The 25,870-nt window shown below is 43.4% G+C and overlaps 1 protein-coding gene across 4 annotated transcripts in view; it reads right to left on the reverse strand.

The window, feature by feature from the left end:
- Egf (epidermal growth factor) overlaps positions 1-25,870 on the reverse strand; it is an 81,462-nt gene that overhangs the window by 7,432 nt on the left and 48,160 nt on the right. For 2 of the 4 annotated variants that reach the window (XM_076933250.1, XM_034500957.2), the window contains 9 exons: positions 23,557-23,724; positions 22,336-22,485; positions 20,011-20,136; positions 14,600-14,716; positions 13,590-13,715; positions 9,203-9,325; positions 8,057-8,122; positions 7,030-7,174; positions 2,775-2,942 (listed from right to left, as the gene is read on the reverse strand). In XM_076933250.1, coding sequence (XP_076789365.1) covers positions 2,775-2,942; positions 7,030-7,174; positions 8,057-8,122; positions 9,203-9,325; positions 13,590-13,715; positions 14,600-14,716; positions 20,011-20,136; positions 22,336-22,485; positions 23,557-23,724 — 1,189 coding nt within the window. The remainder of the gene's footprint in view (positions 1-2,774; positions 2,943-7,029; positions 7,175-8,056; positions 8,123-9,202; positions 9,326-13,589; positions 13,716-14,599; positions 14,717-20,010; positions 20,137-22,335; positions 22,486-23,556; positions 23,725-25,870) is intronic. The other 2 variants (XM_034500958.2, XM_076933251.1) reach the window with 1 other exon arrangement.

The following is a 25,870-nucleotide window of genomic DNA, read 5'->3' on the forward strand; positions in this document are numbered from 1 at the left end:
TGTATAATTATTATCAAGATGAAGTTATAATTTCTTAAATGGTACAAAATTTACTTTGATCTCAAATTTAAGGTTTTCATTGGTACGAGCCTCTTATTAATATAAAAATGAGATGAATATTGATACACTCATGGGCATTGTGCCTGTATAACACATTTAGGAATACAATGCCTAGACCCAGCCCTTTTTTAACTTTTTTAACTGATTTGGGACGGTTAACCTATGAGTTAAGGGACTATAGCAAATTCATATTTTTGAGTTTATTGTTAGGGTGCTTTCCATATTTTACTTAGAAATAACTGAGAGGAGTTAACAGAAAACAGTCCAGGTTACCTTACATGGATAGTTGGTTTTCAAAACATCAGAAGTCCATAGAACTGATGCTACAAATATTTATATATTAATGTTCATATTGATTAGAGACCTGTCTGCTCCTGACAGCTTCCTGTCGTGGATTCTAAGAAGAAATTGAGCATCCTTGGAGTTACTCCAGTTGTGTGGTAACAGCCACTAGGCAAGAATTGCCTCTCTCCATCTACAGACAAATTACTGTCCAGAAAAGGACACACATGCAGAATAGTCGACTGATTATATCTGCCTAGACAGAGTAATCAGTCCTTAATAATCCTGCATCACCAAGGTCTGTCAGATGATTCTGGGCCAGAAGGCTGAAGATTTGATGCTCCAACGTTTGGTAGTATAGGGGCTTTTCAGGTGTTCAGAGGTCTCTATAAATTGGCTAAGTTTTAGAAGCTATGCTTTGTGCTTCCCACAATTATAGTTAACTCAGTCATTCTGGATTTCTGACGGGGTTGAAAACTTATAGCTATTTACCGTAAGAGAAAAGATTTGAGTGGATGGTCGTCAGCTGACATTCATCCTAAAGCCAGGTTCAGAACTAAATGTTCTAGTTAGGATAGATGACAGAGGTGCTGGTTAGTCAACAAAAGGATGGACTGGGTATTAGGACTATCTTGTACCTCACTGGTACAAATTGGCATAATTATGCTCTAATTGTATTTTGAGAGAAAAGTTTCATTTTAACAGGAAGGGTGATGTGTAGGAGGAGCTAAGGTAGGAGGAGTACTGAGAGGAAGAAAAGGAGTAAGAAGAGGAGGAAAAGAAGGATAGGAGAAGCTAGGTGATGAAAGAGAGAAAGAGGGGGGAGACAGGGAGGCAGATATTCATGTATCTCCACCAGTCAAAGATAGTTGTTATATCTAGGTCGGTCAGTGGGTTACACCTCTGATTGAACAATTCCAAACTTATAACGCTTATGATTAACATTATTTTAAAAAAATGTATAAATGCAAAAAGGAAAAGGGGGCATGGGATAGGGGTTTTCAAAGGGGGGGGATGGGGAAAGGGGATGGCATCTGAAGTGTAAATAAAATATCTAATAAAAAAAAAAAAAAAGAAGTGCAGTTATCCTGATGGGCCGCCAAATTAAAAGTTCAAGAGTTTCCCAGGGAATCTCGTCTCCTAGAGGGGATGGAGAAGGTTTTCAAGTATATGTGCCTCTTATTAGGAAAATTACTAATGTTCATATAAAACAAAGGTAGTGTTTATTACACCCAATACACCAGGCCTATGGTAAACTCTGAACTCACACTAACTCAGTCTCACAATAACTCTTGAAAGAAGCACTATTTGCCCAGACCTCATAACAAAGAAAACCAATGCCCACAAACGAGAAGGCACGCCAAGGGTACTTTTAGGCACTAACTTGGATCTGAAACGTGCAAGTTGGTTTCAGAGCCAATGCTATTTACTGCTACAGTATGCTATGGCAGCGTCTTTGGGGCAAGCACCTGGCTGATGATGCTCAATTTTCCAGGATAGGAAACAGTTGTAATGTGAGTTGTTCAGCTTTGGCAATGTGGTTGGATATTTACCTTCTGATGGCAGTGGGTATGTTATATATCACCAGAAAGCTGACACCTAGCAGGTAGGTGGGCCTCTGGACAATTTTATAAAGCCCCTTCAGCCTGAGTCTTGTGATTCCCTGATTTTTATTTTAACAGCACAGACTATTATAACCCTTCCTAAGCTGTTTCAACTGATGACAGAGTGACATCATTATTTTAAAGGAAAGGAACAGGAGCACTGAGACACCTGCTCCCCGATGCTAAGGTAGTGCTTTTACGTTAAACGCACACTACCATCTCACGGTTTTAAAACCCCCAACTTTAAATTACGGAAAACAAAATCCAAATGACCAGAATTCATTTCCAAGTTAGGGACAACCAAAAGTAGGGTTTGTGGGTAATCATCAGCAGGCAACCGTGGAAAATTATAGTTATGTCGGTTGATGTGGTCACAAGATGCTAAAAGAAGAGACTGAAATGCAGTGGTGCATTGTGGGAGATAAGCACATCTGATGCAAGGATGTAGCGCATGTGCAAGGTTCTGGGCTCAGTCCTCAGCATCACCAAAAACAGAGGACCATAGATCTTATACATGTGCAATGACTGGGAAGAAGAAGGCGGAGCATTGATGTTCAGTGCAGTGAAGTCCAGGCTTTTGAACAGAGCTTACTCCTCCTTTTTTTCTTTTTTTAAATACACACCAGAAGAGGGCATCAGATCCCACCACAGATTGAACTCAGGACCTCTGGAAGTGCAGTCAGTGCTCTCAACAGCTGAGTCATCTCTCCAGCCCAATTACTCCTCCTTTTAAATGTGGTATTGTGCTCAAGTTCATCCCAAGAAAGTATGCATTCCCTGGAGGAGCTTAGAGAAAGGGTGTCAAGTTTCATGGTAAAGAATGCTTACCTGTAGTAGTAAGTCCCCCACATCCCCAAGAGGAGCAGCAGGACTAGTGCCACCACACAGACAGCCACCACAGTGATGTCATGCTTCTGCCGGTAGCCAGCATGACGCAGCTCCCACCATCGTAAGTCTCGGTGCTGACATCGCTCCCCAACATAACCAACGACACAGCTGTGGATGACACACAAACAGAGGTCAACCAGAGGCCCTTGGCACTCGAATTCTTACAAATTCAATATGCATTGTCTCTAACCCTGCACCTTTCCAGATGCAGCTTTGTGAGCCCGTGATGCAAGCTGAAAGTACTGATTCACACATCAACACTCACAGCATCGCCACTCACAGGCCTTTGGGATGATGGGAAGCTATTTGCATACCGTCTCTATGAGGCATAACAGAACACTGACTACAGATAAACTCTCAGGCTAAAGTCCTAAGGAAACTCCATTTCTCAACCAACACAAACCAGGAGACAACTGGAAACAGATGTCTGGCCAGACTGCAGCAGTCCTAGGTCAAAGGAAAGAACTAGAAAGCGGAGACCCTTGTTGAACATCAGGCTGTAATAGAAGCGTACACATGGGCCCTGCACGGGAAGCAGAGTGTAGGCTAAGGAGAGACTGTTCGTGTTTGTAAAACTCACTACTAGTCCAAGAGAAAATGTGAAGAAAAAAGAGAGAGACACACACACAAGAGGCGGGAGCCATTCTGAAGGAAAGGGGCCATTTGCCTACAGACTCCCTTCAGTCCAGTGAGATTGTTACTGTAGCAGCCACCTCTTTGGCAGCATGTCTAGAGGAAGCGAAGCAATGCTGCCATCTACTGGAAATGCCTGTTTCTAGAAACCAGAGCTCAGACAAACAAGGGCAGTTTCTTCACACCAGAATTAACTCCCCCCCCCCCTTTGGTTTTTCAAGACAGGGTTTCTCTGTGTAGCCCTGGCTGTCCTGGAACTCACTCTGTAGACCAGGCTGGCCTTGAACTCAGAAATCCATCTGCCTCTGCCTCCCAATTGCTGGGATTAAAGGCGTGCACCACCACTGCCCAGCCTCAGAATTAACTTTTTAAAACAAATCCCATTAAATTTCCCTTCTCTTAGCCCCAGACCTACCACCAACCCATCCATTTCTTTACTTCATCCTAGAAGAACCCGAGGGATGAATGCACAGAAACGATACCAGCAGCCCTGGTGGGAAGACACGGCATGAAAGAACACTGTTGAAAGTTCTAGAAGATCTCGAATTCTGTTCCTTAATCCTATCTTGAGCCCATCGTAAGAAAGTGGAAACTCACTTCTTCAGAAGGGAAGAAAAGGAGCGATACTTCTTAGTTACCACGACCGACACCATACTACACACAGTTTTTACTTGCTATTTTTCAGCTCTCTCTCTCTCTCTCTCTCTCTCTCTCTCTCTCTCTCTCTCTCTCTCTTTCTCTGTAGATACCCCCTATTTTACAGGTAAGGAAACACTCTCAGCATTACATAATTTGCACGAGGTCACACACTTAATGATTGGCAGGTCTGACTCATGTGGCTCTCAGATGTCAAAACATCTCCGCTGTCTGCTGCACTATGTTGCTTTTCACAGGGCTTTCTGCTTTACTCACCTCTGAATGGACTGTGGGAGAGATGGCAGGAGCTGAGGTGGGGCCTAAGAGTTGCTCAGGCTTCCTGGGGTCTATTTTTAATTCTAGCTCATTTTGGCTATAGTTATTTACTGACAATCCCGAATTGTCTTTAAAAAAAAAAAAAAAGCCGTTGATGCTAATGGGCTCCACTGGACAATGGAAGTGATCTGGGGTCTTGAGGACCGTGTCCACGACAGTCCAATGGCCAGTGCTTCTTCACAGCGCGGGGCATGGCCAGGAGTCTTTTGGATTATTTGAATTATTAATTAGTTTGGCTAAACCAAACAGAAGGTTCCCTGGGTAAACACATTTGAGTTTCCATGGTCAAACAATACGAAGTCACTCTAGACCAAGCAAGGGTAAGGCAGCCTTTTAAGTGAGTTGTGGTCACAAATCCCCGAGGAATGGCAGAACTAGAATTCTCCAACCCCACCTGTCCTCAAGAAACCTCACAACCATGCTGTAGGGGTTGCAGCCTTGAAAAAGATGTGTCAGAAGGCTGTCTAGCCAAAGCCAAACAGGGAAGGAAGAATGAAGACCCCCTTTGAGCTCAAGGGTTGGAATGTCCCAAGAGTCCAGGCTAGCAAAGGTATAGGGAACCAGTGGGTGTGGCTGCTTCAAGAGTGTCCCTGATAAAGCTGCACTGACAGGAACCCCCTGAGGTTTGTTATTGCAGAATTCATAGACTGAGGGACGATGACAGGACAAACGGAGGGAGGGAAGCATTGAAAAGTCGTTAAACCACATTTTTATCAAACCAATTCAATGTAAAGTTATGCTTCAATGACCGTGGACACCTGTAACTTCAAACATTGCTTCTGGTTACAGGTCCTTAAGTGTGAGGGACATCTTCAGCTGCGGCCTGTTTGTTTAAGACAGGGCGTCCTGTGACCCAGGCTGGCCTTGAATGGAATGACCTAGAACTCCTAACTCCCCTATGCCTCTGTCTATACCTCCACCCAGCTCCAGCTTAACGTGGTTGAAGCACGTTGATGCTGTCATAGGAACTTAATGGTAAAAAGAATTGAGTGTTCCTGAATCGGCAGAATGAGGCTGAAGGGAAAACTGCACTGTGCCAATGCACCCCGGCCCTTTAGAACACTTCATACTGCAGCAGTAATCTAAAGTTAACTGCCATGAAGGACACAAGCCATAGATAATCAATGACACATCCAGTTTTGTAATTTTTGTATTCGGTATAATAGGATTAAATGTGTAGATAAAAACTATTTGATTGCTAACATTAATTAACTATTAATGAAAAGCAAATTATTATGTTATACTTGAAAATATCTTGAGTTATAAAAATCATGGTATGGTAATATAAACTCAAAAGCAGAGTTCTACCAGCACTGACTCCTTTTTTACTAATATTTCCAAACATCTTCACAATTTTTTGCCAAGCTGATGTGATTTTCAAAGTAAGACCATACTCGGTCAAAGAGTATAGCTTCTTCTTCCTCTAATAACTTGGTTTATTTTCATTATTATTAACAAAAGTCACAAAGTTGTTTAAGCTCAAAGTTGTCTAAGCACATCCATTCCCAAGGGCCACTGGTCCAGGCAGACATGGAGAGCTACATGTATTCACTATCTGTCCATCCCCTCACACCGCCTTGAACATGTGACATGAGTTAAAAGCAGAATGGAGTCCTGAATTAAATACTGCCCACTTGGGTTTGTGTGTGGATAGCCATGTGTGGGTGTGCATACAAGTGCACTTGGAGACCAGAATTTGATATCAGGTGTCTGTGTCCTCTGCTCTCTGTCTCTTAAAAGTCATTGTTTATTTCTTTGTGAGTCTGGGTGCACAGATGCAGGTCAGAGGACAACATGCCTGAGTCTGCTCTCTCATTCCACCGTGTGGATCTCAGGAACTGAACACAGGTCTCAGACTTGGTGAGGAGAGTATTTATTTGTCCAAGGACCCTACTGGCCAGACCTTCCACTTCATAATTAGGGGCACAGTCTCTCACTGATCCAGCAAGCACCAGGGATTCTCCAGTCTCCACCTCTCCAGTGCTGGCGTAAAAGTTTTCATTGCCGGACCTGGGTTTTTATAAGGGAGTTAGAGATCTGAGCCCAGGCTCCCTTCCTTCGCTGTAAGCACTTTACTGAGGCTCCCTTCTTCTCAGCCTTAGTGTAGCTTTGATTACACAGGGAAGGCTTTCCTGGTGAGCGCCATGGAGTACCTCAGAGTTCTAGGTCTTCAGAATCATTTCAGGTGAAAACCTGGCCTGTCCTATCACTCTGGGAGCTAAAAGGAAGCAAACAGTAGCCATTTCATCCCTCAGCAGCTATTGCCAAGACAAAAATGAAAAGTGAACTACTAGAAAGAAAACTTAAAAAAAAAAAAGATTTAAGTATCAAAGGCAATAAGTTCAGGGTGATTATAGGTACAGCATTTTTCTAAATCTAGAATCTGGCTGAAAATAAATTGGTTTTAGTAAATTTCCTACAAATCTGCCTTCTTCATGTTGAATGAGGAACTGAATTTTCAGACTATGTTCATCAAATTATTTATGTAAAAAGTCATCACTGCCTATAGAAAAATCTCCTCTGTGACAAACTTCCTGAAAGTCATGGACCACAATATCACCTTGGGCTATCAGAACGATGCTCGACTCACTTGCATGCGTAGCTGTCCACTGCTTCAACATACATGCACACGCCACCATGGAGGCAGTATCCATCGTGCGACGGGGGGCATCCTGGGTAACTATTTCGTACCAAATGGCGGCCATCTTCCCCAAGGAGAGGGGGTGAGGTAGAGTCTGGAATAGTCAAAGACATTACTTTCGTTTTGAGTTTCTGTAAACAACTTGCGCTGTGGTCTCTTGATGACAGCAGAAGACTCTGGAGTGCTGAGTCCCACCTTCCTAACTAAGCCCGTGCTACTCACCAAGAGCTAAACCCTTCTCTCTTTTTCTTTAAAACAGATTTATTTGTTTTATGTACATGAGTACACCGTTGCTGTCTTCAGACACACCAGAAGAGGGCATTGGATTCCATTACAGATGGTTGCTGAGCCACCATGTGGTTGCTGGGAACTGAACTCAGGACCTCTGGAAGAGCAGTCAGTGCTCTTAACCACTGAGCCATCTCTCCAAACCCACTTCTCTCTCTTGGATTATTATACTGGAGGCAAAGAAAGAATGGACAACCCTAAATCTGAAATGAACAACTGGGGTCTTTGTACAGTTCACGAGCTATCCAGCAACACACAGCTCATTGCCCTCCAAGTCTAGGGAGTCACAAACATTTATCCCACAGAATGCTTTCTTCTAAAACTGATTGAACTTTTACGGGGCCCCCTCAGACCTGAGACTACAGCAACCAATGGGAAGAAAGGTTACAGTAATGGAGGAAAGTCAAGATGCAAGTCTTGGTTTTGAATAGTTTCCTATGCCTTAAAGGGAAGGCACTGCTGCTTGCAACTAAGGTTTTCAGCCTACCCTTAAACTCATGGCAATCCCCCTGCCTCAGCCTCCCAACTCCTGAGATTGTAGGCACCACACCTATCTTCAATACCTTTTGAGTGGAGAAAATTACGCAAGAAAAACAAAACAATTCACTATAACAAACCCAGGGACCAGGCGAGTATGAACTTCCCTGAAGGCATTTTCTGTCTGCAGAACTGTGAGGACAAGCCCTACCTGGCTCCCAGGGCCTTTTGTGGGGTGCCGCCTGCTCTGTGTGGGTGATGAAGTCAGGACTGGTGACTGTTTTAAGAGAAACAAAAGCTGGCTGGGTTGCTAATTTATGTCAAGACATGCTGACTTTAACAAATCCATTTTAAAATCCTTGAAAGAAGGCTGGGCACAGTGGCTTACGATATTAATGCTAGCACTTGAGAGGCAGAAGCAGGTGGATTTCTGAGTTCCAGGCCATCCAGGACTACATTGAGAAACCTCATCTCAAAGAATTAACAACAACAATAACAAAAATCCTTGAGAGTGACTCTTCTCCCGTCACGGCCCACACTACTGAAAAGTCGCTAGAGGCTCCTGGTTGCCACTGCCTGTGCTGGGCAATATGGTGTCATGTGTAAAATGCATACCAGAGCTTAAAGATTCAGCATCAAAATCTAAGTACATTTTGTACAGACTTTATACAGATTAGTTCTTTTTGTTTTTTGGTGGTTTTTTTTTTTTGTTGTTGTTGTTTTGTTTTGTTTTGGTTTGGTTTTGGTTTTTCGAGACTGAGTTTCTCTGTGTAGTCCTGGCTGTCCTGGAACTCCCTCTACAGACCTGGCTGGCCTTGAACTCAGAAATCCACCTGTCTCTACCTCCCAAGTACTGGAATTAAAGGCATCCACCACCATGCCCCGCTAGTCTTAACATTTGTGCATACTGAAATAAACAAAATATACTATTTCAAGTCCAAATATAGTCTTGACCTGTCTAGCCCAGCTAAGTTTTTACACAGCCTCTGAAAACAACCAACCGATGAAAAAGTAGTCACAGAGTTAAGGAGAAACACCAATATAATAATAATAATATAATATATTAATATATTATTATATTATATATAATATTATATTATTATATTATATATATTATATAATAATAATAATTATTATTATTATTATTATTTTATTACAGATGCTGTGAAATGGGAAAAAAAAAACCAGAATGACCTCCAATGGGCTCCTTCTGCAGCCCAGCACCAATCTGGTGATGAAATCTAGCTTTCCAGGCAGATTTAACAATGATTTGTAGAATCCTCAAGGCAAACAAATGGAGCATAAGATTTCCAGAACCAAGCTCCTCCTGGTTGATCTGGACCACCCATCCACCTACCAGGGCAAGTCAGTCCAGGTGCTGATGGGCGGCCTGTGCAGGTGCAGTTGTAGCCTCCCTCCGTATTGGTGCAGGTGGCATTCTCGCTGCAGCTGTGCGCCCCCTGCTGGCACTCATCAATATCTGTCCCAGGAGTCCATGAAAAGAGAAAGGGCTTTCAGAGAAGGGAAGGGTTATGGAACCAGAGTCCTGCCATATAGAAGGGGTTTCTTCACCTGTGTGGTGCTTCATGTTCAGGGTCCTATGTATGTTAGGGGTCATGTCATGAATGCTAGAAATAAAGATCACTGTGTCCATGGCTGCACACCTATTCAGGGCTCCTGGGCTCCTGACAGGATTTCTCTCCACTTGGAAGGAAAGACTTCAAGACTTCTCCAGGCCAGAGATCAGTAAAGCACTTCCAACAAATAGCACTTCATATTCTAAAACTTGGACTTCACTTCTGCAACTAGATGCGTATTCATTGACATAAATGGCCTATCAAGACAGGCATGGCGGTGCACGCCTTTAATTCCAGCACTAGGGAGACAGAGGCAGACAGATCTCTGTGGGTTCAAGGCCAGCCTGGTCTGCAGAATGAGCTCCAGGACAGCCGAGGCTACACAGAGAAACCCTATCTTATAAGTATGAACTATATAAATAACTATCCCCCCTTTTGGCCTGTGTCTGTCTCAGCTGTTACTGCCCTACCAATTCAGTCTTCCCATTGTCTGCACTAAATTACCTTAAGGAGAGTTGCCTCAATATATCCCAACATCTCATATCTCCTCCAGGCTGCTCCCAAACACCAGAGACTCTCCTGTTCCCTAGACCACACAGCGATGAGCCCGAGACTGTGCCACTTAGGGTCACGCCAGAGGCTTTTCTGTTGCCGACAGCTGTGCTGTCCAGTATGGAGAGACTTACCCTCTGGGAGTATAAGGCTCTCTAACTGCATCTAGTCTTCTGGTCCAGATGGTGCTGTCAGTTCAAAATACACACCAGAGTCCTAAGTCTTAGCGTGCAAGTTAAAATATAAACATCCAAAATACTAATTAATAGTAAAATGTTAATATTTTAGATATAATAGAGCACATAAAATGCACTATTAAATTAATATCAACTGTTTCCTTTTCATTCTCATAAAATAACAGCTAGAATGCTTAAGAGAGGAAAGTAAAAACAATAGCTGGCCCTCAGACTTCGTCTTCCGTGTCTGTAAGACAATTCGTCTGCTAATAGAAGGGACTGAAATGCCTCTCCACATATGCAGAACCTACCTCCCAGTGCCTGATCTGACACAGGCTTTGTGAGGAGCTAACTAAGGTGAGACGAGAACAGAAGGAGGGTGTCCTGTTGGAACTATGTCTTTAATAGATGAAGGCGCACGAGGGTTTTTGTACATCACAGAGGAGACACTGAGGAGGTAGTGAGAAAGTGACTTCCATAAGGCAGAAAGGCTCATTCACCAGACTACACCATCCATCATGTGGGGTTGTAGCCCCTAGAGCTGTGGGAAAGCAAGGTTCTGCGACCTGAGCCACCCTGTCTGCACTGTGTGGTTTCTCTGTTCACATGCAGCCTGTACTTAGCACTGCTTCCCACTCCCCAGATACATGATTTGTTCACATCTGGATGCTCCCCACCCCTTCACACTTCTGCTTAATTAATATGAATTCATTCTCTACAATCCCACCCAAATGACACTTCCTTCAGGACACCTTGCCCAAGGCCTCAAGCAGACAACATTCCTCCCAGTTCTCGGCTTCATTGTGTTTCTGCTCCTCGTGCTGTACATCTGTGTCTCTTATCAAAACTGCCTTTCTTTTAGACCATGCTCTATTGGCAAGCAAGACCTGGCCTCCTCATTTTGATAGCCCTCCCAGTTCCTAGGGCACAGTTCCTTTGAGACTGATAGAGGATAAGGCTTTGAACAGCTGTCCTGAATGGATCAAAGTAACGTCTGTTCTTTGTTCCCTATTGTTTTTAATTCTTTCTTTTTCTGAAAGTTCTGAGATTGAACCTCTAGCCTCAGATATGCTACACAAACACTCAACCTCTGAACCATGCCTCCAGCCCTCGAAACAAGCCAGAACACCTGCTGTAATCTCAAGTTAGAAATACTTTCTCATGTTTTTTGGTTATGAGTCTACCATTTTACCAACTAAGCCATCTCTCCATGCTGGGTGGTGGTAGCCCACACCTTTTAGCCCAACATGCAGGAGGCAAGAGGCAGGAGGATCTCTGTAAGTTAGAGGCCAGCTTGTTCTACAGAGCAAGTTCCAGGAAAGCCAAGGCTACACAAAGAAACCTTGTCTGGAAAAATCAAACCCATCCAAACCAAAACAACAACAAAAACAACAACAGTATCAAAAAAAAAAAAAAAAAAGAAAAGAAATAAAAAACAAAGAAAAAGAAGTCCTCTTTCAACCTGAGTGAACTCATTTGTTCTAAAGCAAAAACAGGATGTACTGTTGAAACTCCTTCTTTTTAAAGATTGTATTTATGTTTGTGTTTGTATGTGTATATACTTGTGGAAGTCAAAGAACAGCTTGCAGAAGTTGGTATGTTTCCATCTTTATGTGAGTCCTAGGAACTAAACTCAGGCCATTGGGCTTGGCAACAAGCACCTTTACCTCTGAGCTATCTTACCAGCCCAATACTTGCTATAGAATGTATGTGCCATGGCTTGAAGCCAATCACCTACTATGCTGGCTTATTTTCTGTCAACTTGACACAGGCTAGAGTCATCTGAAAGGAGACAAGCCCAATTTAAAAAAACGCCTCCATAAGATTGGGCTGTAGGCAAGCCTGTAGAGCATTTTCTTAATTAGATTGATGTGGAAGACCCAGCCCGTGGTGGGTGGGGCCACCCCTGAGTTGGTGCTCCTGAATTCTATAAGTCAGGCTGAGCAAACCATGGAGAGGAGGCAAGTAAGCAGCACCCCTCCATGACCTCTGCATCAGCAACTGCCTCCACGTTTCTGCCCTGTTCGAGTTCTTGCCTTGACTTCCCTGGTAAAGGACTTACCTGGAAGTGTAAACTGAGATAAAGCCCTTCCTCCCCAAGCCGCTTTGGTCAGGGTGTTTTATCATAGTAATAGTAACCCTAATTCAGACACCTATTCTCTCTCTCTCTCTCTCTCTCTCTCTCTCTCCTCTTTCTCACACACACACACACACACACACACACACATGCACACATGCACGGACACACGCGCACACACATGCACACACACAGTTACATAGAGACACATACTGAGGTCGAATGGTAGAACACACAAGCATACCCATGGCTTCTGTGGTCCTGAAGACCTCATGCAACCAGGCAGGGCAAGGCCATGACCCCTTTTGGCATATTTAATATTAGAAGGTAGGTTAGTAAGAGTGGGAGTCTAAAGAGCTTAAGTCTCTGAGAAAATATACCTTCTTCTCTTCAAAAGAAATGAAACATGAAGTCTGTTTGCCCAAAATATCTGTGAGCCTGCTTAACTAGTGCAGTGACATTTTCCTGACTGACTGCCAAATCTGTGCTTAAAAGTGTGTTTTTGGAGGTCTGTGGACTGCACAGAACTGATCTGATAAAGTCTGGCTTAAGCCAACCAGATCCACAAGTGGGAAGCTATGACCTTCACATGTGAGAGAAAACACCAGCATTGAGTTTACCAGGGCATCTTCCCTTCACTGTTTGCTTTCAGAAGAAGGAAAGGAAACAGCATAGACAAGGAGCCGGGGATCTCTGGGAAAGCAGCTAAGCGCTGCACTAGGAGAGGGTACATAGGGCAGGCCTCTACTTGTGCACTGCTACTGGGCTCCTGCCACCTGGGGCAGCACAAGCCATCCACAGAGTGAACTCCCAGCCCACAGCCCCACCCAGCCCTTGGCAGAGGAGGATGGTTATGAAAAGGCTTTCAATCATTCGGAGCTTGCAATGAAATGTCAGTGAAGTTCTCATCCACTGAACCATCAGAAACACCCTACACCTGCCTGGGAGCCTTCTGTCCCTGTCTTCTTGCACACAGTGATTATAACACACCCACTCCAGGCTCTGCAGTTCACCGTGGTCCATGGCTCAACTCAGTAACAGAGAGGTGCAGACCAACTGCCCACCAATGGCTTACAACACTGAACACTGACTGAGCCTCTATCCTCCAAGCCCCAGGGAATGAACTAGAAAGGTGAAGAGGTAGACTTGCTTCAGCAGCTCAGCTTGTACAGTTATGGCCGGGAGACCGTTTTCTAAGACCTAAACTACATCTGTCCACGCAGGTCACACAACTGGTCTTGACAAGTGTTTCACTCCAATTCCATCCTGCCTTCCCTCAGCCCACAGCAACTCTAACTTTTGACAACTTTCTTTAGTGTGCCTCCTCCCCCTCCCTTGTCCCCGGCACCTGCGTTCTCTCACCGAGACAGTGGATCCCATCTCCTTCGTAACCTTCTGAGCATCTGCAGACATAGCCACCTTCAGTGTTGATGCACCTGGACGAGGTGGTGGGACAGTCCGAGCTACCCAGCTCACACTCATCTATATCTGGGGGGGGGGGGGGGGAGATTATGGGCACATGAAACGTTTTCCAACCTGTGGGTCTCAACCCACACAGGGGGCCACATATCACATATCCTGCATATCAGATATTTATATTACAATTCACAACAGTAGCAAGATTACAGCTATGAAGTAGCAGTGAGAAAATTTTATAGTTAGGGGTGGGGTCCCCACAACAAGAACAACTGTATTAAAGGGCTACAGCATTAGGAAGGTTGAGAACCACTGGTTTAGGCAATCCTGGAAAGAAATAACAGGCATAGTAAGAAAGACTGAGCCTTTGTATAGTCAATCGCTCAGGGGGGGCTAACATGTACTGTTCATGAATAAAATGCAAACCCTGAAGTTCATTTCTCAATGAATTTTCATGAAGTTCCCACTTGTCCAAACAGCTAAGTGTGTGTAAGTAAATTACTTTCTTCCAGAGTTTCAGACAACAAGGACTGCCATTCTCCCAGTAATCATTAACTTACTATCAATATAAAATATCTATCAATATAAAATCAAAACCCATCTATCATAATCTATTTGTTTCACTAAAACACATATACAAGGTTTCTAGGAGGAAAACGTTCTATTTTTAGAAATCCATAAGCTTGACTTGAGCTCAAATTCATGTTTCTCTTCGTGTCAACTTCATTTTTTGCTTAATTTCTAATACAATGTTAGTGTAATATAAGGTAATATTATATGCAAATATGCTTACGTGTCTCATTTCCTATGCATACAATTCCTCCCCCCAACACCAAATAATTTATTTAAACTTACTAATTACTTACATCCTTGTGGAGATTTTTGGTTAGTAAAAGTAAAAAGAATGCTTTTGGTTCACGAGTTCTCATATTTGTGCATTTGGCCTTTGCTCTTACCAGAACACAGGTTTCCATCTCTGGCAAATCCTTTCAAACAGTGACACACAGCAGTGTCTCCCTCTGAAACACAGCGAGCGTGGCTGCCACACCCCCCAGGGCCGCAGTCATCCTCATCTGCAAACAGTGAGAGCATATGCAATTATTTCCAGTCTTCAGAAGAGGAAGTGGACCTCAGGGAGCTGGACAGAATGTCCCAGCACCTCCTTCCTGAAGTTTGTGTGTGGGCTAGCCTCCAAACAGAAAGAACTGGTTAGGTCTGTCTGCTGTGTCTGTCTTACTAGATTTACAAGACAGCTCACTGCTTCCATGTGCCTACAGTTGCATGGTTTTGTGTGCGTGCTAGTTTTGCTTTGCTTTGGTTTGTGGTTGTGGTTGTAGTTGTGGTTGTGGTTGTGTTGCTGCTCTTGCTTTTTGACAAAGTGAGTAGCCAAGGCTGGCTCTAACGTGAGAACCTCCTGCCTCTTTTTCTCACATGTTGAGGTAAACCTTAATTTTAAAGAACCATTTGATGTCTAGAGACTTGTTTGTCATCTGTACATTTGAACTTCTAATAGAGCTTAAAATGGACTCTGATTGCATTTTATGTAATATCAATCTAGGTAGCCTTTATAAAAGACACACAATCCAGGTATTTTATTTACAGGCTGTAAGCCTAGATTGGGCAGGTTTGGAGCTGTTCTAACTTATATCCCAGCTATTTATGTCCCTTGGTACTTGCTGGTTTTCCTGGCCACATGCTCACGGTCCATCTCCTCTCATGGTGGCCTCCTCCATCCCTATCCTGTCTTCTTTTTCTCTCTCTCCCTGTAACCCTCTCACTCAATCCTCAAGTCCCATTTTTTTCCCTCCACTGCCCAATCACAGGCTCTAGCCTTTTATTGACCAGTTAGATTGGGGAACCAGGTTTACATAGCATCTTATATATCTTATAGCATCATTACATAGTGAGGATCTGCTCATGGGGGACAAGCAGATCTTGAGAGCCAGTATTTAGCCTTAGAATACAAGCAACCCAGTACAATTTTACTCAAAAATCCCCAACCATTGTGACATATAAAAAGCCCATGTATCCTTCTCCCGAAACACACAGACTTGTATGTAGCAAGCAGATCTGTTTCTGACAAAGAGATTGGCTCACAGAAAGATTTATTGTCAATTTACTAATATCATGTTTCATATCTAATAGGATATATGTCACAGGGTGTGCTTATTATCAAGATTTATGCACTGACTTGTAAGCCTCCTGGCACTTCTGCAAAGTCACGAACCTTACAAGTCAAATGCTGTAAAAGATCGGTTCATTTCATACTCCATTGAAATGCAAATGCCCCGGGGGACAGAGTTGATGTCAAGCCACAGACATGAGCAAGTTTTTCTTTGTTTCTTGCTTTTCTGCTTTAACTACTTGTACATATAGTCACTCCCCAAATGCCACCCACCACCTCCTTTTCTGAGTAGGAATATCTGACATACCACAGCCGTCTATGCACCACCGTCTGTCTAGTTTCTTCACAGATATAGGAGATTTGAAAAGCCTTCAGAGCTCCTTTGTAGCGGTTATATGTTGTAAGGTGGATCCGGGGCCCTGGTGTCTGCAGACATTGGGGCAATTGTAGTTTTGGGATTTTTGTTTTGTTTTGCTGTGCTTTTTCTTTTCAAGGCAGGATTTCGTTCTGTAGATCAGGCTGGCCTTGAACTTACAAAAAGCTACCTGCCTCTACCTCCCAGAGTGCTGGGATTAAAAGCATGTGCCACTGCTATCCAGTAGCAATTGTGTTTTTGTGTTTGATATGTTTAGGTACTTATCCAAGATTTCTCTTGGGTGAACACAATACCCTTCATGCTTGCTTGGCTACCTCCTGTTACTCACAATCAGGATGGGGAGGGGCACATTCAAATATTTAGTTCTCAAATCACAAGGCTGCTGAGAGCAGGGGTGGACAGTATCCAAGCACAGTAAACATTTGAAACCACAGTACAATTATCCTAAATTAGAATATGATGCAGGACTTTTGCAAACCTTTGCATGATGGAAATATGCATGATGATGCTATGCAGTAGGGGCACAGGCTGGCTGCGGACACACTGGCAATGCTCACCTGCTTCTCTCTATTATGAATAGGGATTTCTAATAAGACTGCTGCTTTGCATGACTGTTGTTGGAAACCAAAGAAAACAGGACTATTTAAAAAAAATCCTCTGCAAATTAAAGTTTGCTATACATAGCTAAATAAAGATGACAAAGAAGGGCATAGTCGGGGCTGTAGACCTGGCTCAGTGGCTAAGAGCACTTGCGTGCTGTTCTTACAGAGGTCCACAGTTTGATTCCCAGACCCCACAAGGCTGCACACAGACATCTGTAACTCCAGTCTCAGGGGATCTGACAGGATCAGACACCCACGTCGTGCACAAACATACATGCAGACAAAACATTCATACACATAAAATAATTAAAACATTTTGATAATTAAAAAGAAGGGCACAATGATATCTTAATAATTAGGTTTGAGGGTGTAGCTCAGTGGTTCTAACATGGGCAAGCCTTGGGTTTGAGCACCAGCACTTAACAGACAAAGCCCCAAATACTAGAAGCAACTCTGGGAACTAAACTGTAAAAATAAGATTCACTCAGAAGTACCTAATGTGTGCCTAGGCCCTATGAGTGATAAAAGTACAGTAATGTAGGATGCAGACACAGGCTCTGCTGTCTAACATTGTCTTTGGGGGCTAAGTGAATAAAAAGCCAAACACAGACATAAGTCCTCACTTCCTCACTCCTTGACCCCCAACTCCATCAATGTACTCTCTGTCATGTATCTTTGTCTGGCCATCTCTCTTCACTATGATAGAATCTGCCCTATGAGCCTGTATGGGTCCCTGCTGAGTCTGAAAGTGGTCTCTAGACCATGAATCCTGAAGCTTTATTGGATTAGACTTCTGGTTCTCACATTAAGCTGTGACCATGCAGGTTGCAGCTATATTTAGCATGCCCTGGTATCCCCAGCACTTAGTACAGTGCATGACTAAAAAATAGCCAAATAAACACATTCTTATTTGTGGCAAATTGTTCTGGAACTTCTTAACAGGTATTGGTTGTTTGGTCATACTTCTTTACTCATGTGTGTTTGCATGTGTATGTGTTCATGTGTATGTGTTCATGTGTCTGTGCATATCTAGGTGTTCATATGTGTGTGCCTGTGTAGGTGTTCGTGCGTGCGCATGTGTTCATGTGTGTGCGTGTGCATGTGTTCACGTGTGTATGCATGTATAGGTGTTCATATGTGTATGCATGTGTATATGATCATGTGTGTGTGCATGTGCATGTGTTCATGTGTGTGTACGTGTGCATGTATTCATGTGTGTGTACATGTGTAGGTGTTCATGTATGTGTGCATGTGTAGATGATCATGTGTGTGTGCATGTGTAGGTGTTCATGTGTGTGTGCATGTACATGTGTTCATGTGTGTGTACATGTGCATGTATTCATGTGTGTGTACATGTGCATATATTCATGTGTGTGCATGTGCATGTGTTCATGTGTGTGTACATGTGCATGTATTCATGTGTATGTGCATGTGTAGGTGTTCATGTGTGTGTGCATGTGTAGGTGTTCATGTGTTCATGTGTGTGTGCATGTATTCATGTATGTGCATGTGCATGTGTTCATGTGTGTGTGCATGTGTAGGTGTTCATGTGTGTGCATGTGTAGTGTTCATGTGTGTGTGCATGTGTAGTGTTCATGTGTGTGTGCATGTGTAGGTGTTCATGTGTATGTGCATGTGCATGTGTTCATGTGTGTGCATGTGTAGGTGTTCATGTGTGTGCATGTGTAGTGTTCATGTGTGTGTGCATGTGTAGGTATTCATGTGTAAATGTGCATGTGTTCACGTGTGTGTGCATGTGCATGTGTTCATGTGTGTGTGCATGTATAGGTGTTCATGTGTATGTGCATGTGCATGTGTTCACGTGTGTGTGCATGTATAGGTGTTCATGTGTGTGTGCATGTGTAGGTGTTTATGTGTGTGTACATGTGTTCATGTGTGTAGGTGTGTGGAGGACAGAAGCCAATGCTGGGCTTCTTCCTCAATCACTTTCTACCTGATTCTTTTGAGTGGCTGTCTCTCACTGTACATGAGCTCGCTAACTGAAACTGGCTGGCTGGAAGTCCCGGGTATCTTCCGGTTTCCACCTCCTGCCACGTGGATTACAATTACAAACTGCCTTGCATGGTTTTATGTTTTTTTTAATGTGGGCTCTGAGGATCCTAGCTCAGGTCCTCATGTTTGTGTAGACGCACCTTACCAACTGAACCATCTCTCCAGTCCTATACGATCATAATTTCAAAATCTTTAGTCAAGTCACTCAGCAATACACCTCAGTCTCAGTTTTTATATCTATAAAATGATGGGATATAATAGGAATCAAAAATACAATTTAAGCAAGGTAAATGTTAAAAGTTCATACAAATTTTAATTATCACCATTACTAAAAATATGTAAAAAAAAATCTTTACGTCATCAAAAACACATGGGTGGGGCATGCGGTCCTTGAGCCCTGAAAGTTTGCTCTTCAGACCAAAGAAGTCAGAGGAAGATGTCTGTAACTGTCCTCTCATGAAAGTTTCATAGAGCTTAAAGTCACAGACATTATGTTACTCAGGGGCCTGAGGAGATGGCTCAGTGGATAAAGTTGGGACTCCCAGCTTTCAGGTAAATGGTAGGGTGTGGTGGCCTCTATACAATCACAGTACCTGGGATCCTCTGGAGCAATCTGTAAGGTGGATGTATATGTGTATGTGTATAGCATGTATCATATGTATCGTATATATGATTCATATACGAATATGATTAAATGTTTTAGAGTCAAAGTGAGCCACACTGAGTGGAGGGCAATGAACTGTGAGGACAGGGTGGGTTTGTAGCTGCTCGAGGGCTCATCAAAACCACTTGCCATACACAGAACATGGCAGACTCTATTATGAACCAAAGTACTCTGCTGATAAATGTGTAATACAAAGAATTCTAACATTTCTGTTTATGGAGTTTCTGCAGTAATTAAAGTAACCAATTAATATGCCTTACCAATTACTATCAACTTTGCACAACGGCTAGACAGAGTAAATACCCGGCAGAGCAGTTACCGGTAGGGAAACACTTAAGTCTCTTCTAGGCTGACTGTCACCTCTGTTTCCAATTATACCTCAAATGGTTCAGTCTAGAGTCTCTCGGCATGTACAATTCATGTCTCATCTAACAGAGTTTGCAGTACAAGCTTTTCCAAAGAGCAGGACCCAAGTTCAAGGTTGAGCTGCAGTACAGTTAGCTAATATTATACCAGGGAAAGAGAGTACAGAACTTCCTATGGCACACTGGAAGCTGTTAGAACCAAAGCTGTTCAGGAGAACTCACAGTTCATCCCTGACACCATGATTTCAGCCACTAGTGGGGAGGATTCTGTCCCGTCATTGTCTGGTACTTCAGCCTTAGTGGAGTTGTCCAACGAGGTCACCTCTTTACTTAGATCAGCATTGTCACCTGCGGGACAGAAGACTCGATTAGTTAAGCCTTTCCATTTCAAGGAAATTTTGATTTAATTTATATTGATGGTTTATTCACTGGTAATGAGTTCAGACTCATTTTAGATTGGGCAGGGTTTGGTGGAGCCGACAGGGGAGAGAAGGAGGGTCTTTTAGATAAAGAACAGCACTCCTTCTGAATATAATCAGCTCAGAATCACAGACCAGGACAACAAGAAGCTGTGGCGGCCACCTCTTCCCAACCTGTCTCATGCTAGCTTCTCCCTTTGTTTGGCTTCCATGGTTATAATACCCTGAGTTAACTGTATTTTTGAAACTGCTGTGTATAAAAAGCCACATAGAAACACAAAGCCCACTGCTCTTGGAGAGGAGATGAACTCCCAAAGGCAGCACTTTGCTCAGCTGTTTTGCTACACAGACCCCTGGGTCCCACTGCACAGAATCTGCAGCACCAAGGCTACTGCATCACAGTAAAAAACTACTGTCTGTTCACATGTTCACGTCAATATTGACGCAGCAAGGCAGTGTAGGAAAGACTGTGGTGCCATGGCACGGCACAATGCAGAGCTCGGCACAGCACAGCACGGCACAACATGGCACGGCACGGCACAACGCAGCCCAGGGAACGACATCAACTACACCAGGAGCTGCGCCCTCCAGTACCCACTTCAGAGGAGGTGCAAGCATTGCTAATCTTTAGCCCTCCTGGCCGTTCACTCGGACTTTACTACTGCATATAATAAAGTGGGTGATGCTTCCAGCTCCTATTGGAGTTATGGGAGTTGTCTAGAGAGAGAGACGCAAGTAATATTTGAGTTGTGAGCCAAAATCCCCCTTTCTCCGAGGGTCAGCATAATTAATCAGAAAGCATGATGGACAAGCCACCTGTGCTATTTAAACTTGGGTATCTGTAAGGCTTTCCTCAGAAATGGAAGAAGTGATCCTGCCACTTTCAAGAGAAACAGTGGGCAGCGTTTGCTGCACATGTCAGATTCCTTATCTCAGGTAAGCTCTAAGAAACCAGGACCTGTACAGTTCTGACATCCCTCGCTCCCTCACAGCTTCCTCTGTGCCTCCAACCAAAACAACACAGGAATGGATGTGAGACACAGGCTGCTGTCTGTTCTGATAGACTTAAAGACAGAAATGTAAAACAATGTCTCTCTTCTCAATATATATATATATATATATATATATATATATATATATATATCTTTGAAAAATATGTGTATTTAGTAATTATACAATGGGTAATGCTCATAAATACTAGGTTTGTAATTTGAATTAAGATGAAAAATTTTCAATATCCTAAGAACTGATAACTATAATTCACCTGTACAAAAACCCTTTAGGGATCTTAATAACTCTTTTAAGAGCAAAACAGAGTTCTGAGTCTAAAACATATAAAACTATTATCCTAAGGCAAAAAAAAATAATAATAATAATAGGAAAAAAAAGTCATGTCTGAAAACCCAACACACAACTCCGTTCCACGGACAGGGCGATCCATCCGCTATTAACCTGCCACTTAGCCTATATTTATAACATGCCTACCAAGTAATTATGCACTTTTTAAAGAGGCTTAACAAATATAAATTATCTTTGGCACATTTTTGGTAGGAAGATACAAAAGACAACTCCAGATCTGCCTCGTCTGGGCATGCACTGCTGGCAGAAAGGTCATCCATCATGCAAGGTTCATTCTCCCGCCCTCTTCCTCAACTGTAGCTGTAAAGAGATGGATCATGACCTTCTCAGTACCCACTTCCTACGCTCGTTTGATACAGTAAAGCTATTTCTATGAAGGACTCAAGTTTTCCTATTAAGACCTATAGCGTGGTGAGGAGGTTGTCTTTCATGACCCCTGAAATTAAGAACGTAACATTTTAAAACAAAATGTCTTCAAGCATTGTCACAAGGTGGCGTTTATTTCTAAGCCCTGGTACACTCCACTACAAATAGGGGAGAACGAGCAGCTTAAAGCGTTTACAATTAGAGGTCAATTTAACTGTGACTGTGATAAAGAACTAAAAACCTTGGAGGGGGAGGGGTACAGAAACCCAAGCACACTCAGCGTCCTTGAAGACACAGGAGCACTTAATAATACGAAGGACCACAATCTTCAAAAGCAGAACACGAATGCCCCAGTGTACGGAGCCCGGGGGAGACAACCCGGCTGCATGGCATGCCATGTTACCTGCCAGTATCTGATCATCCTTCCGAGCAAGACACACTTTCCCATCCTGGGCTTTCACGAAACCTTCCCGACACAAACACTGAGCCGTGCCCAGGCTCTCTTGGCATATGTGTTGGCAGCCTCCGTTCTTGTGTAAGCAGGGATCTGCACCTAGTAGGGAACAGAGAGTGTGCGGATGGGTCTGGAGATGTCAAGGATGCTCCTGGTGCAAATCAAAGACATCTTTGGGTGAGAATTCAGCCATCTAAATGGAAGGTGTGTCTAAAACTCTCTCTCGGGAGCTCCTTCGAGAGGCCCTGACTCAGCCAGCTCAGATGTTGCTGCCTTATGCGTGTTTGCTGAGCACAGCCGGCAGCTTAGTTTGTGAGGCTCCTTAGTCTGTGCCATTCCTATGTCCTGACCAGGATCTAGTTATACTCAGAGATCTTCAGGATGAGCAGATGCTGGAGGGAGCTGAATGACTCTGCCTTGGATTGCTCCTGGCTGCTGCTCACTCCCTGGCCTATGGGGGTAAGGGGAGCCCAAGGGTGGATAGAAGTTCCAGTGCAGAAGTCTAAGTTGCCTGAATCAGTAACTTTTAACATATCAAATATTTCTATTTGGTGTTAAGAATTCCAGGTAGGGCCTTTTTCTATTGTGTTGTTTATACTTGGTGATAATCTCTATATGTATGTATGTATGTATGTATGTATGTATGTATCTATCTATCTGTTTCTATCATGTATGTATCTATCATATGTATCTATCAATCAATCATTTATCTAGCAATCATCTATCATCTATCTTCTGTCTATCAATCATCTATTTATCATCTATCAATCATTTATCTATCTATCTATCATCTATCTATCTATCTATCTATCTATCTATCTATCTATCATCTAGTCACTATGAACATAGTCTAACTTGCTTATCCTGACTCTCTGTAACCTGAGTCTTTTGAAATGTAGCAACCCATATGGAGCAGGAGAGGAGTGTGGCTGGAGAGGTAAAAACCCAGATTATTAAAACCACCATATTAGGGATAAAGCACAAATTACCAAACAACAAGCTTGTCTGGGTTGTGATTCAATCAATGCCCAAATCTTGGAAAATCTTAACATTTATGCAGATAGGTGAAAAAAAATCAGAAAACCCCCTCCACCCCCACGGCCTGCTACCATTGGTTAACATAGCCGCAGTCTCCAGTGCAGGAGGGCCTGCAGGACTTCTCCAGTGTACCTGGTTTTGCCAATGGATGGACCACAACCACTGATGAGGGCTTCAGCATGCTGCCTCGGAGACATACCCTGTTTTGACCAGTCCTCTTGTTCACCCTTATTACCGAAGGGATAGCCCAATCCGAGAACCACACATGATCTTCAAACACAGTCAGCGCAAAGGGGTGACCTGGAAGCAAGTGAAAGGTCAAGTAAAAGAGGCATCTATCTGTAAGAGGACAAGGCTTAGAACCACTATGCTCCATCACCGGTGCTGCTGACCCAGATGGGTCTGAACAGTACCGAGGGTGCCAAGGCCGGCATGCTCTGTGCTCAAGTGCCACAGACTGAACTTGAGTGTTTCTTGCTGCTCTTCAGTCTGGGTCCCTTGTCATTTAAATGGCTGTTGTAAACAGCTGAACAAACTCACAGATAACCAGAAGGATTTTCTTTTTTTTCTAATTTAGATGATGTTTTTCGAAAACATCATCTCTATCCCTGTATTCCCAAGTCAGCCTTTTCTGTCTGCTTTCTCTTCTTATACATTAGTCCATTCTGCCATAGTTACGTCGCCCGACTTCATCTCTTCGTAGTCACTCCTCACCAAACTGAGCTATTAGCCTCTTACCTTCCTTATGGCTTCCTTCCCGTATCCCCTTAGACTCTCTGACTCTCCTCTGCCATGCAGAAGGGAAGTTTTCGAACACATTTTATCTGCTGCCTCCGATTCTACAGCTCCCATCCAGGGAGCTGCCTTCTGAGTCCTCCTCAGCCAAACCACCTCTGCAGGCCTCTGGAACTGCTGGGAGCTGATCCAAGGACCACTACTCAGGGGAATGCCACATGGCATCTCCAGGTGCTGGACACCAGGGTGGAGGAGGCATGCGTCTGGAAGCTCTCCACACTAGCTGATAAATTTGGAGCTGTGAGGTGAATGTCTCCCCCGTGTGGTGGGAAACTCAAATGACTTGTCCCGGTCACAGCAAGCCTCCTCCTCGGCCCCACTGTTGACCAGGGTGACTTTTAGCTTTCAGCGCAGTCTCTAGTCCTGTGTCCCAAAGTGAAACTATAAATACATCATGGAAATTTGTTTTACTTGACTACTGTTCTTTTCTTTTTATCGAGGTTAGAAAACATACAACACAAAATTTACTACTTTAGCGATGACGTACAGTTCAGAGGTGCTAAGTATACTCACACACTGCTGCGCAAGCAATCTCTAGAATTTTTGCACTTTTGAAAATCTGAAATCCTGTGCCAACTTCCCCCCAGCCCCTAGAAATATTATTCTACCCTGTGTGTGAGGCTGCCATGCTGTATCACCATGAGCGAGTGGGCATGTCCAGCATTTGCCTTTTTACTCACTTAGCATAATGTCCTCAAGGTTTGTTCATTTGAAGCATGTGCTAGAATTAGCTACCATGTTCAACAAACACATTAGACACAATCTTCCTTATCTTAAGGCAATGAACCATAATTAATTGTATTTTAATTAAAGATAAATTCATGGAATCTTTTCATTAAAAGTCTAAAGGGTTGGCTGGGCGGTGGTGGCGCACGCCTTTGATCCCAGCACTTGGGAGGCAGAGGCAGGTGGATTTCTGAGTTCGAGGCCAGCCTGGTCTACAGAGGGAGTTCCAGGACAGCCAGGGCTACACAGAGAAACCCTGTCTCGAAAAACCAGAAAAAAGAAAAAAGTCTCAAGGGTTAGCACTTGGAAGATGGCTCAGTGGTTAAGAGTATTGACTGCTCTCCCAGAGGACTTGGGTTAGAGTCCCAACACCAGCGTAGTGTCTCACAACTGTCTATCATTCTAGTTCCAAGGGGATACAATGCCCTCTTCTGGCTTTTCACGGCCCCAGGCATACATGCAGCAGACAAAACAGTCATACACATAAAAGAAGAAAAAAGATAAAATCCTGAGCTGTCAATTGAGAACACACCACATGTTTTGCAGTAGACAGTGCTCTAGAGATGAGGAGACAATTAAACACAACATATGTAATGTTGCTCTTCAGGAGAAAGTTGCACTATTCTGATTACAGTAGCACTTGCAATTAAAAAAATCTCCACTAAAGGGTTCTGGGTCTACCTCAGCTGGTGAAAGGCTTGTCTATCATGAACAAAGCTCCATTTAATCTCCAGTGCCAAAGTTGGTTATAGGGAATAAGTCTATCATCTCCACATTCTGGAGGTGAAGGCAGAGAGATCAGAAGTTCAAGGTAATCCTTCACTATATAGAAAGTCCAAATTCAGCCTGGAATGCATGAGACCCTGTCCCCAAATAAATAGAATATTATATACTGTGTTTTGGGATCCAGAATGTGATGGTTTCT

This window comes from Arvicanthis niloticus, chromosome 4 (genome assembly GCF_011762505.2).
Source record: "Arvicanthis niloticus isolate mArvNil1 chromosome 4, mArvNil1.pat.X, whole genome shotgun sequence".
Lineage (NCBI taxonomy): Eukaryota > Metazoa > Chordata > Mammalia > Rodentia > Muridae > Arvicanthis > Arvicanthis niloticus.